Raw genomic sequence first — 13,283 nt, forward strand, 5'->3', positions numbered from 1 at the left:
TATTTTTGTATTCTTTTGGTAAATACCTGGTAGTGCAATTGCTGGATCATAGAGTACTTCTATTTTTAACTTTTTGATGAATCTCCATACTGTTTTCCAGAGTGACTGCACCAGTTTGCATTCCTACCAACAGTGTACAAGGGTCTCCCTTTCTCCACATCCTCACTAACACTTTTGTTTCTTGTGTTGACTTTAGCCATTCTAATAGGTGTGAGGTGATATTTCACTGTAGTTTTGATTTATGTTTCCCTGATGATGAGTAATGTTGAGCATCTTTCCATGTGTCCATTGGCTATCTGTGTGTCTTCTTTAGGAAAAGGTCTATTCATGTATTCTTCCCATTTTTAATTGGTTTATTTGGGGGTTTTTTGATGTTGAGTTTTATAAGTTCTTTATGTATTTTGGACACTAACTCTTTATCAGGTATGTCATTTGCAAATATCTTCTCCCATTCTGTAGGTTGCCTTTTAGTTTGGTTGATTATTTCCTTTGCTGTGCAGAAGCTTTTTATTTTGATGTAGTCCCAATAGTTTATTTTTTATTTTGTTTCCCTTGCTTCAGGAGACATCTAGTAGGAAGTTGCTATGGCCAATGTCAAAGAAGTTAGATACTGTCTAGGTTCTCCTCTAGGATTTTAATGGTTTCATGTCTCACATTTAGGTCTTTAATCTATTTTGAAGTTATTTTTGTGTATGGTGTAAGAAAGTGGTCCAGTTAAATCTTTTGCATGTTGCTGTCCAGTTTTCCTGACACCATTTGTTGAAGAGACTTCTTTCCCATTTGGATATTCTTTCCTGCTTTTTCAGAGATTAATTGACCATATAGCTGTGGGCTCATTCTGGGTTTTCTATTCTGTTCTATTGACCTGTGTGTCTATTTTTGTGCCAGTGGCATGGTGTCTAAATTTGCTAAGAGAGCAGATCTTAGGTTTTCCATCACACACACACACACACACACACACACACACACACACACACACACAGAAACTATGAGGTGTTGGATATGTTAATTAACTTAATTATGATAATCATTTCACAATGTATATGTTTACCAAAGCATTAAGTTGTACATTTTGGGTTTTTTCCTCCTACCAAAAAAGTGCTTTAATAGTTAGAGATTGTCTAAAGTTCTCTCACAGAAGTCAATTGATTTGCATATTTCTCTTCAGTCAAAGCTAGGACACCCAGAGTGAGAACCCCCAAGAGCAGCCAGTCTCATGCAAGGGCCCAGGTAGGAGCTATCAGGAGAGCAGGTTGCAGGAGCTAGGCCAGGAGGCCATTCAGGAGATGACCTTTAGGCTCAGCTTGTGCCCCTCCAGGACCTGCAGGCAGTCCTGTCTCCTACATCCAGTAGGTGTCGTACAGGACCAGCTGTTCCAAGGCACAGCTGAGCTTCTGGAGGCTCTAATCAGCTGCTAGATGCCTGGGTCACACATGTAGTTGTCGCCTGAGGTCCCACTTGCATGGGCTGTGGTTGGCCAGTGGGTGGGAGGCCAGACTGCAGTAGCCACTCTCAGTCAAGTCGCATTCCCCAGCTAAGGCACCCACAGCATGGTGCCAGGCTGGCCCATGACCTGGCATAGTTCCTGAATGCCAGAGTACCCAGCTTGTTGTTGCTCATCTACAGCTCTACAAGATTCTGTTTTGAGTTAGCATCATGTTGAAGTGGTGGCAGCAGATAGCTGTAAGCTGTAGGACTTTACCCATGAAGAATGCAGCTGGCAACTAGGCTCTTACAGGCTCTCACACAGCAGCCAGGCACCCTGTCCTCCAGTGCATTGCCCAGAAGGCTCAGCTCTTCAGGTTTACCTTGGCCCTAAGGACATGGCACCGGTCTCTGCAGCTCTTGGTGGTGATGTCAGAGTCCCAGAGCCATAGGGCCCTGAGCCAAGAGCTGGGGTGTAGCAGCCTGGGGCACAGCTGGACAATGCCCAGGTCGCCCAGCTTGTCACCCAGTTCCAGCTCCTTCATTGAAGCCTTGGAGGCCATGATGCCACACAGATCCTTACCATTGGCCTATGTGCAACCACAGTTCTCCATCATCAGCGCCTCCAGCTAGCAGGTGGAGTCCATGAGGCCCTGGCACAGTGCCCTGGGGCTGTCCTGGCAGATGTTGTCATTGCTCACCGTGAGTTCCTTGGAGTGCTGCTTGGCCTTGAGCACCAAGGCTAGGGACTCACAGCCGGCCACTGGAAGGTTGCAGAAGCTCTTTGCAGAGCAGCTAACAGGCCTGCATCTGCCAGTGGGTTGTCACTGAGGTGCAGTTCACACAGGATGGGCACTGAGTGCAGCATGTAGGGCAGAACCCCACAGCCAGTCTCCATTAGGCAGCAGTTCTGGAGGCTGAGCTTCTGTATCTTGGAGGTGGGGCTCTGCAGGCCCTGGAGCACCAGGTGCAGACCAGCATCACCCAGCTCTTTGGTGTAAAGGCTAAGCTTGGTCAGGGAGGGGTTGGCCTAAAGGGCAGAGGTAATATCCTTGCAACACACCTCTGTGAGGACCCTGTTGTCCAGCCTGACCACCTCAAATTGCTGAATCAGAGAGGCAGGAGCTCTGTCCACCCAGCATCATTCAGCTGTTCACGCTGAATGTCCAGATTCCTTGTTCAAGGCAAAGTGGTTTTTTTGGCCGAGCCACTTTATGCCAGGGCCAGAAGCCTGTTGTACATTTAAATGTATACAATTTTGTCAATTATATGTCAAAAAAGCTGGAAAAAAAAAGAAATTCATCTGTAGGTATTGCATTGCATTGTATATATTTTAGGATAAGAGGAGTTGGAGGATTGTCTCTGCCAAAATAGATTTTCATTTTTATAGTTTTAAGTTTTCACATTCTTTATTTTATTTGAATTACATACATATTTAAGTATAATGGTATAAAAATGTAGTATTTCGATTTAGGCACTGCCTATGTCTTTTAATTTTCTTAATCCCAACATTGAAGTATGGCTTGTTTTGGTGGTAGAGGAGCTTTTTAAATAAAATGCTTTAGGGGTGCCTGGGTGGCTCAGTCAGCTAGGTATCTGACTTCAGCTCAGGTCATGATCTCAAAACTCATGGGTTCAAGCCCCACTTTGGGCTCTGTGCTGACGGCTCAGAGCCTGGAGCCTGCTTCAGATTCTGTGTCTCCCTCTCTCTCTACCCCTCCCCCACTCACATTGTCTCTCTCAAAAATAAACATTTTTAAAAATTTAAGTAAAATGCTTTAAATGCTCTAAATGTATATATATCTTATTTATTCCTCATCAACAGTCTCTTAGAAGCTAGCACATTCAAAATTTACTTTATTTAATATCTATGTTTAATATCATTTATTTAACCTGTCTATTAATTTCTGCTTTATTTTCAGAACTGAAGGCAGAAGCTAGTCTAATGGACCAGATGAGTAGTTGTGATAGTTCATCGGATTCCAAAAGTTCATCATCTTCAAGTAGTGAGGATAGTTCCAGTGACTCAGACGATGAAGAGTGCAGATCCTCTCCTTCTGATCCAGGGACTTATATCTCAGGACATCCTGTCATGTCTGCCATGCCACAGTGCAGGATTCCTGATATGGATGCTGGCCGGAATAGATCTCATGACAACAGTGGCCTTCTGATGAGTACTTTAAGTGAGTATATGTAAACATGAGTAATTGGAAAAGTAAGAATTCACTGTGGAGCCATAGTGATTATGATCTAAAATTTGGATTAAAAGAATAAAACTCTTACTTTATTCATTTGGTACTATGATTAATCATTACCTGCTTGTTGAATCCTTCCTTTCCTTTTGACACTGTGACATTGTGTCTTATTGGTTTTTCTCCTGTCTCTCTAGATACTTTTCTCTGTCTCCTTTGCCAGTTTAGAATCTTCTACTCCATCATTAGAGCTGGAGTTCCTCAAGCAAGGCTTAATTCTAGGCCCTCTTTCCTTTTTCCACATTCTTTCCCTAGATAATCTCCTCCATATTTTTGTTGTAATCAATACTTACATATAGATAACTTGTAAATTTGCATCTCTGACCTGGTCCTCTGAGCTCTAGAAACAGATAAGTCCAACACCATCTTTTAGGAAAGGCATTCCAAATTCACTTTGTCCAAAAACCAACTTATAATCATTGGCTCACTGTGTTTCCTCTTAGTGAAAGGCAGGATTCATAATAATACAATCCAGAAGCCTAATTGTATATAAGGATTTACTTCCTCTCCCTTTTTGTAGCATAGTCAATCCATCATCAAGTCCTATTTATTTTACCTCCTTAATATTTCTCAAATTCATCTACTTCTCTGCATCTCCACTGCTATTACTCTAGTTCAACTTACCGTATTTCTTGCATTTCACTCTGCAGTGATGTTCTAACTGGTTCACCCCCTTATCTACTCAAACCCAGTTTTGATCCATTATGTATATTGCAGCCATATTGCTCTTTTCATAATTCAAATATAATCTGTCACCCCTCCTGCTTTAAACTTTTCAGTGACTAGTACAGTTGAACCTTAAGCAACACAGGTTTGGACATTGCAGGTCCACTTTACGTGGTTTTTTTTTTTAATAGATTTTTTTTTCAGTACTGTAAATGTATTTTCTTTTCCTTATAATTTTCTTAACATTTTCTTTACCTTGATTTATTATAAGAATATAGTATATGACACATATAGTAGTATATAGCATACAAAACATGTGTTAATTAACTACTTATATTATTGGTAAGGCCTCTGGTCAACAGTAGTTACGTTCTTGCGGAATGAAAAGTTATATACAGGCTTTTCACAACAGAGGGTCATCTCCCCTAACCACTCCCGCATCAAGTGTCATTTGTAATTTCTTCTATGGTAGAGACAAAACATCTTAACATAATGGTCTTGCTTGTTTTGTTCTAGTGACATTTACCTAATTTTTGCCACTATACTCAAACCTTTCACCCATATGAGGGCCCTTATACACTGCTGTTCATTTGGCCAGAAACACTTCCTTCTTTTCATGTAGTTAACTTTTTCTCCTTTAGATTACAGTTCAAGACACACTCTGTCAAGGATACCTTCCTGACAAGGTCAGATCCTCCTTTTTGCAGAACTTCAGAGCAATATCTTGCTTATGTCAATTGTCATAATTATAAATTTATATCTTTTGTGTGATTTGCTTTCTTCTAAAGTTTAAGCTGCAGGAGGAGACCAGTCTTGTTTATTTTTTCACTTATCATTGAGTACTAGCACCTAGCACACAACCTGATACATAGTAGATGCTCAATAAATACATTTATTTATTTATTTTTATTTTTTTAATGTTTTATTTATTTTTGAGACAGAGGGAGACAGAGCATGAGCAGGAGAGGGGCAGAGAGAGAGGGAGACACAGAATCCGAAGCAGGCTTCAGGCTCTGAGCTGTCAGCACAGAGCCCGACTCAGGGCTCAAACTCACAAACCACGAGATCATGACCTGAGCCGAAGTCAGATGCTTAACCGACTGAGCCACCCAGGCGCCCCGCTCAATAAATACTTTTTAATAAAAGCATACAGGTTGATACTCTCAGGAGGAAAATGGGACTTTATGTGTATTTAAAGCTAATCTCACTGTGTTAATTAATAATGATAAAGAAAACGACTGACTCTAGCTAGCCATATAACAGAACAGATCCAGTTTCATTCTTTTGCATATATTTGTCCAGTTTTCCCAGCACCATTTATTGAAGAGGCTATTTTTCCCCATTGTATATTCTTGCCTTCTTTGTCATAATTAATTGACCATATAAATGTGGAGTTATTTCTGGGCTGTCTTTTCTGTTCCATTGAGTTATGTGTCTATTCCTCTGCCAGTACCATACTGTTTTGATTATTATAGTTTTATAGTATATTTTGAAATCTTTAATGAATAAATTTAGAATTAAGAGGAGCAAGACACCATTCAACACACAATGTCAACAATTTTTATCTTTATTTAACTTGTTGAAATAAGGATTAGAAAGCATTCATATCACTAATATGTTTTCCAAAACAAATACAAAAATCTTTGTAAAGATTTAAAATAAAGATATAACACTATTTCAAAAAGATATGTGCACCCTATGTTTTTGCAGCATTACTTACAACATTTACAGTAACATTTAAAAAAACGTAAAGTCTTCTTTCAGTTTACACAGTAGTTCATTAAATTTCAGTAAATTTTAAGTCTGTGCAAAAGAATAGTTTATAAAACTGAAATTAGGTTCCAGCCTTAAAATTATGAACTGGTCTTCCAGGTACATGAATATACTAGTGGACTTTGAAAAGCTTTGTACAATGTGGTAGAGTTCTTTATTGTGTAAGACTTGTTCCTACATTGTAATACATTTAGCATTCCTAAATTCCCCTCTCACTAAATGCCACTAACAATCTGCAAATCATCCAAACAACACTTCAAATAAATTTCTGTGCCATCTCTAAGGGATCAGTATTGCTGTCATTGAGAACCACTGGCTTAGGAATCTGAATGCATTTGCTATGGGTAAACTCTTTTTTCCAAGTCACGTTACCATTTTGATTGAAAATGTATTTCCTTTACTAGTATGTCATGTTCAAAGGCTAATCTGGATACCTTCAAGTCAACTGAATATTTCAACAGCACGGTGATACTATGCATATAACCCATACAGCATGAAGTCTATTACAGAAGTAGAACTCGGGACATTGGGTTTGACTTAGGAAACTCATACTATGGGGATCGTGTCAAGTTGAACATTCTTATGCCATACAATAGTTGTGTAATAAATGGAAACTTAATCCTTAAAAATTATAAAATGGTCATGCACAAAAGAAGCTTTAGCAGATTTCTTTATCAAATAATGTAATAGTTCTGGAGTTCATGCAGTGAACTGAGCTGTCTTGCAACAACTTATATATGGCCTAGAAACCACTTCTCTTAAACTGGGTATTAACTTAAAAATATGCCAGCTTTTTGTTGATTTTGGACTAGTTTAAAAATACAAGAATATTTTTAACCATTGTAATTTACTACCCAAATGATATTATCCAATTCCATATCTTCAAATAAACCCCTGCAGTCAGTGACTCCCAAATCTTTATTTCCAGCTCCAACCTCTACCATGTCAGACTTATATATCCAATTGCCCATAGCATATATACTTGAAAATTTACTAGGTATCTCAAATGTGTCATGTTGAAAATTGAACTTGTAATTTTTTCACATAATCTTGTTCCTCTGGTATTTCTCATCTCAGTAAATGATACCACCATCCAGTTGTTTAGATCAGAAATGCCAAGAGTCATTCTTCACTTTTCTCTTTCTCTCATGCCCTAAATCCAATACTGTTGATAGGCCTGTAAGTTCTATCTTTATATTTTAATCCTGACTGCTTAGCACCACCTCCACCTGAGCCACCTGAATCAAAGCCAGTATTATTTCTTACGTGAGAAACTCTGATACAATTATAGTGTATTATAGTGTATTCACTGATCTAAAACAGTTCAAGTCAATTGTCTGCTTAAAATTTTCTGACGAATCCCATTACATTTCAACCAAAACCCAAAGTTTTTATCATAACCTAGAAACTGTGGTTTTCTGGACATCTTCCTGACCTCATTTCCTATCATTCTCTTCCTCATTCATTCCACTTCAGCCACAGGGCCTTCTTGCAGTCAGCAAACACAAGCATGCTTCTGCCTTAGGATATTTGTATTTCCTGTTCAGGCTTGACAGTACCTGCCCTCCTTCCACAGTTTTATGACTTTCTACATTTGGATCTCTGTTCAAATGTCACGCTTCAAGGAGGTCTACCTTCTGGACAGTACCTACTCTCCTTCCACATTTTTATGACCTTCTCTCTACATTTGGATCTCTGTTCAAATGTCATCCTTCAAGGAGACCTGCCAACAACTATCATATCTAAAATAGCACCTTCCACCACTCTTCCATCACTAATCTTCATTTTTTCATAGTATTTATCCCTACTTGACATCATATTGTATATTTGTTTGTTTACTGTCTGTTTCCCCCACTGGAATATAAATTCCATTACTGTAAGCGCATTGATGAATTACAAAAGGAACCAATGATGAATTACTCTTAAAATATACTACTTAATGTTTTGACTGAATTTGATGTAAAAAAATTATGTAACTTTTTCACTCTTCAAAATGATGTAGGCTGATCTAAACCACATTTTTTCTCATTTCCTGATGTAATTAAATCAGTGGGGTAAAAAGAAAAGTGGTGTTGGTATGTGAAAGAAGATTAAAAGAGATGCCAGGTGATACTAAAACTATGCTGAAGATTGGTGTTTTCTTTACAAGCAATATTAATTTTTCAAATTACTAATGAAGTGACTAAATTATAGAATAAGCAATCTGATTATTAATGACAAAATGCTAACTGAATGGGATCACTCGGTGTTACATTTTGTGTAATATTTATGTTCATCCAAAAATAAATATATTAAATATGAAAATATTAAATAATTACTACAGTTTTGCTATTTTTTTTATTTTAGGAAATGATTTGCAGCTGAGTGAATCAGGAAGTGACAGTGATGACTGAAGAAACTTTCAGCTATATATATAAAATTTGTAAGACGTGGGATAATTTATATTAAGAGTAAAAATTCCTAAGACTGAAGAAAATGTATCTTAACTTTTGATGATAAAAGAAATTAAATTTGATTCAGAATTTTCAGTTGATATGATATTTTTGACCTTTTCCGAGTACTAGCATTTTCATGTGCATTCCATTTCCAAGGTTTTACAGATGAGAAAACAGAATTTAGGTAATTTGCCCACATATTGTTAGTTAACAAGTGGCAGATCAGGTGTTCTAGAGTTCAAGTTCAATGCTCTGTTTTATCACACTGCTGTCTCCAATTGTGAAATGTCAAAACAATTTATTTATAATGGTTTTAATTGTATCTCTGAGCCTTTTATATATGATAATCCTTAGATTTTGGTTGAAAATATTTAAATTCTTAACAAAATTAAGCTATAATTTAGAATAAAAGTAAAGCTAGATAATTGTTTTAATGAAACTGTGTTTGTATCTCATAATATTTTTTTAATTTTGCTTTTGAGAGAAAAATAAGCAGTTAAGTGTTAAGTAGATAAATATTACTTACATCTGTAGTATTTTTGAATTTGGGGGAAATGATAAATATTATAGTTGAAAGCCAATGACCATAGCAAGTTCTTTTTTTTTCTTTTTTTCTTTTTTTAAGTTTTTTTTTTTTAATTAAACTTCACTTTTTAGAGAAGTTTTAGGTTCATAGCAAAATTGAGCAGAAAGTACAGAGAATTCTCATATACTCCCTGTTCCCCAACCTCCCCCACTATAAACATCCTGCACCAGAATGGTATGTTTTTACAATTGATGAATCTTACATTGACACATCATCACCCCAAGTCTATAGTTTGCATTAGAGTTCACTCTGCATTGTACATTCTATGGGTTTTACAGATGTATAGTGATATGTATCCACATTGTAGTAGTATACAAAATCATTTCGCTGCCCTAAAAATCCTGCACTCTTCCTGTTCATTTATTTCTCCCCCACCCCCAACCCCTGGCAGCCACTGATCTTTTTACTGTCCCCTTAGTTTTGCCTTTTCCAGCATGTCCTATAGTTAGAATCATACAGTATGCTGCCTTTTCAGATTGACTTCTTTCACTTAAATATCCATTTAAGTTTCCTCCATATCTTTTTCATGGCTTGATAGTTCATTTCCTTTTAGTACTGAGTAAACATTATATTGTCTGGATGTATCAAAGTTTACTTATTCACCAACCTACTGGAAGAATTTTCCTTGCTTCCAAGTTTTGGCAATTCAAGTTGAATAAAATTTTTTCATAATTACCTCTTACCATAGGAATTTCGTAGTTTATTTTTTTTTTAAATACTTACGTTTTGGTTTTAATCTCTCCTACTTTCTTCTCTCTCTCTCCCTTCTTCTCTCTTCAGCTAATCTATTTGTATATTCATTTTTATATCTTTTTTGTTCATCAATACTTATCTGAGAAACACAGCTGTATCATTTATTACTTAACTAAAGCAAGCTCAAAGAATATTACTCAGCCATCAGAAAGAGTGAAATCTTGCCATTTGCAACGATGTGGATGGAGCTCGAGTGTATTATGCTAAATGAAGAAAGTCAGTCAGAGAAAGACAAATACCGTATAATTTCACTCATATGTGGAATTTAAGAAACAAAACAGATGAACATACAGGAAAAGAAAAGAGAGAGAGAGAGAGAGAGAGAGAGAGGTAAACTATAAAAGACTCTTAACTATAAAGAACAAACTGAGGGTTGATGGAGGGAGGGAGGTGCAGGCTGGGCTAAATGGGAGATGAGCATTAGAGAGAGACTTGTGACGAGCACTGGGTATTGTATGTAAGTGATGAATCACTAATTCTACACCTGAAACCAAGTTTACCATGTATATTAACTAACTAGAATTTAAATAAAAACTTGAAAAAAAATAAAACAAGCTGGAATATTTAAAGTAGCTAGTAAAACAAGCATATCATTCTAACATAGGAATACAAATTATAATGGTTTTTGCTGAAAGTCGTTATGCTGAGATTTCTTTGACTAGTGTTTACTCTATCAGAAATGAGTACATGGTGGTATGAGCTGATAATGCTGGCTACATTAACAGTATGTTCTCAAACTATACCTCTTGCATTCAAAACAGCTCATCCTCTCTTCCCCCTATTATTTCCCCTGTAAATGAAACACGTTCTTAAAGACTTTTTTTTTATAGTGTGAATACCTAGAGTATCATTCTCTATACCCTTTAAGGATAAATATAAGTACAATAAAACCTTGGTTTGCAAGCATAATTAATTCTGGAAACATGCTTATAATCCAAAGCATTTGCATATCAAAGTGAATTTCCCCATAAGAATAATGGAAACTCAGATGATTCGTTACACAACCCAAACTATTCATATAAAAATTATTACAATACTGTAATACAAAATAATAAAGAAAATATAAAATATACAGAAAAATAAACAAATTAACCTGCACTTACTTTCGAAAACCTTCATGGCTGGTGTGAGGGAGACAAAAGAGAGGAGGGTTATTGTATAGGATGAATTTGACTATCACTGACAGAATCACTGCTATCTATTGGCTCAATGGAATCGTTTTCTTTTCATACAGCTTTAACAGGGAACCTATCCAATGACAAGTACTTGCTTTTGCCTCCTTTTGAGGATTTCACAGAAATGTGATATTGCATTGATGATCACCCACAATCCCGCAGCAAGAGAAAGAGAAGAACCATTGGCTTGGTTGTGATCATGTGACATTTTACATCATGTACTACTCATATTGGAAGACATCTCTTGTTTACCAAGTTAAAATTTATTAGAAATGTTTGCTCATCTTGCGGAACACTTGCAGAACAAGTTACTCACAATCCAAGGTTTTACCGTAGTTTAAAGAGGAATGAAATAATATCTCCCATGCCTCCATACCTCCTCATTGGATGTGTTTTCAGACATTGAAATGCAGGGAGCTATGGATGAGACAGATTCTCAGATATGAGGTTTTCTGTCAGAATCATCTGATGATCCTGACATGAAGCCAAGTAAATATCTTTTCCCCATCTTCATTGATATAATTGACATATAACATTGATAAGTTTAAGGTGTACAATGTGATGATTTGATACACATATATATTATGAAATTAATACTACAATAAGGTTAGTTGACATAAGGACATGTCCTGTTACTTTACCTGTTCTGAATGGTTTGATAAAAATGATGATGATATAAGCATGCAAGTAGGAAAAGTAAGTTGGCTACAAAGGAACAAAAATCAATGGGTTTGAACCATTCCATAATACTATGCTAAAACACTAAAGTTAGGAAAGCTGCACCTGCACAAGGATATGAGTGTGACCTATAAATAGTTTATGCATTAAATGCCATCCATAATTTGGTACGAAAGCGTTCTTAGACATGCCAGAATTTGCGAATTATATCATTCACATATAATTCCTATACTTTCCAATTTGTTAAGAGATGGGTCAAAATTAAGAACTCAAGAATGGAAAAAACAATTCATTGCATCATTATTTATAATAGCCAAGATATGAAAACACCTAAGTGTTCATTGATGGATGAATGATTAAAGAAGATGTACACATACATAATGGACTACTACTGAGCCACAAATAAAGAATGAAATCTTGCCATTTTTAGCAACATGGATGGGCCTTGAGTGTATTAAGTGAAACAAATCAGAGAAAGACAAAAAAAAAAAAAAAGAATGGAAAAAAAAACATCATAACAATATTCTAAGAAGGTTGATAGCTCTCCTACCCACCCTGCCCTCATGAAGGGGACTCACTCAGTTTGTGGGAGTAGGGGACATTCATGCCCTGCAACATTTTATGAGGAAGTGACCTCGCAGATGCTGGCCAGTGGAGAAGAGCCAAGAGCTTAGCCCTACTAGCCTGAGGTTGTAATCCTAATTAGGGCAATGACATTTGAGAATAGGCTATGTGCATGCACCAAGCTATTCACACACTCCTGACTAACCCTAGGGCTATGTACATGTGCATAAGACACTGAAAAGGGCCTGATGAAAAGCAAAATCTGGAAAGACTTGAAAACAGCCTGAACTTTGGACACACTCCCCCATACATACAGATCCATCAGCAAAGGACAAAGCCTTAGTGATTCAAAATGTTTGACTTATGAACTCTGCCCAGTCTTGGACTTTTCTGAGTAAAACATACTGCTTCACTTCCACTTTCCAAATCTCACTCAGGTCTTTCTGGCCTAGACCCATCTAAAGAATATGATTCTTGGAAACACAGTTCCTAGTTTAAACAAACTTGACAATAAACAACCTAAAAACTGGGAACAACTCAAATGTCCATCAACACAAGAAGAAGGAAATGAACGGTGGCATATTTGTACAGTGAATTCTACTGAACAATAGGAAAAAAAAAACTTGTCACAGACAAAGAAATAGACGAGTCTCACAGTCAAACACAAAGAATACAAATAGTATTACTCCATCTATGTGAAATTCAAAACTGACAAAACAAATCTATGGTGATAAGTCAGAATAGTGATTACTTTGGGGAAGGAGGGTTTGGCTGGGAGACAGAAGGAAAGCAGCAAGTATTATTCTAGCACTGAGGTGCTAGAAATACATATACATATTTTATATTAAGTGGGTGATGGTTGTGTAGTGTAAAAAAAGTTACATTTGTGTAATGTAAAAAAATGGAGTTTTACACTTAAGATTTGTGCATTTTAGGTTATACTTAATTTTAAAAGTCCAAAAAACAAGATCAATAG

The 13,283-nt window shown here is 36.7% G+C and overlaps 1 protein-coding gene across 3 annotated transcripts in view; it reads left to right on the forward strand.

Annotated features, from left to right (window-relative positions):
• The window catches only part of EAF2 (ELL associated factor 2), a 35,933-nt gene extending 26,400 nt beyond the window's left edge, over positions 1-9,533 (forward strand). For all 3 annotated transcript variants that reach the window (XM_042999164.1, XM_007098324.3, XM_042999165.1), the window contains 2 exons: positions 3,348-3,608; positions 8,463-9,533. In XM_042999164.1, coding sequence (XP_042855098.1) covers positions 3,348-3,608; positions 8,463-8,509 — 308 coding nt within the window. In that variant the 3' untranslated portion in view covers positions 8,510-9,533. The remainder of the gene's footprint in view (positions 1-3,347; positions 3,609-8,462) is intronic.
• The last annotated feature ends 3,750 nt before the right edge of the window (positions 9,534-13,283 follow it).

Source organism: Panthera tigris, chromosome C2, assembly GCF_018350195.1.
Source record: "Panthera tigris isolate Pti1 chromosome C2, P.tigris_Pti1_mat1.1, whole genome shotgun sequence".
Classification (NCBI taxonomy): Eukaryota; Metazoa; Chordata; class Mammalia; order Carnivora; family Felidae; genus Panthera; species Panthera tigris.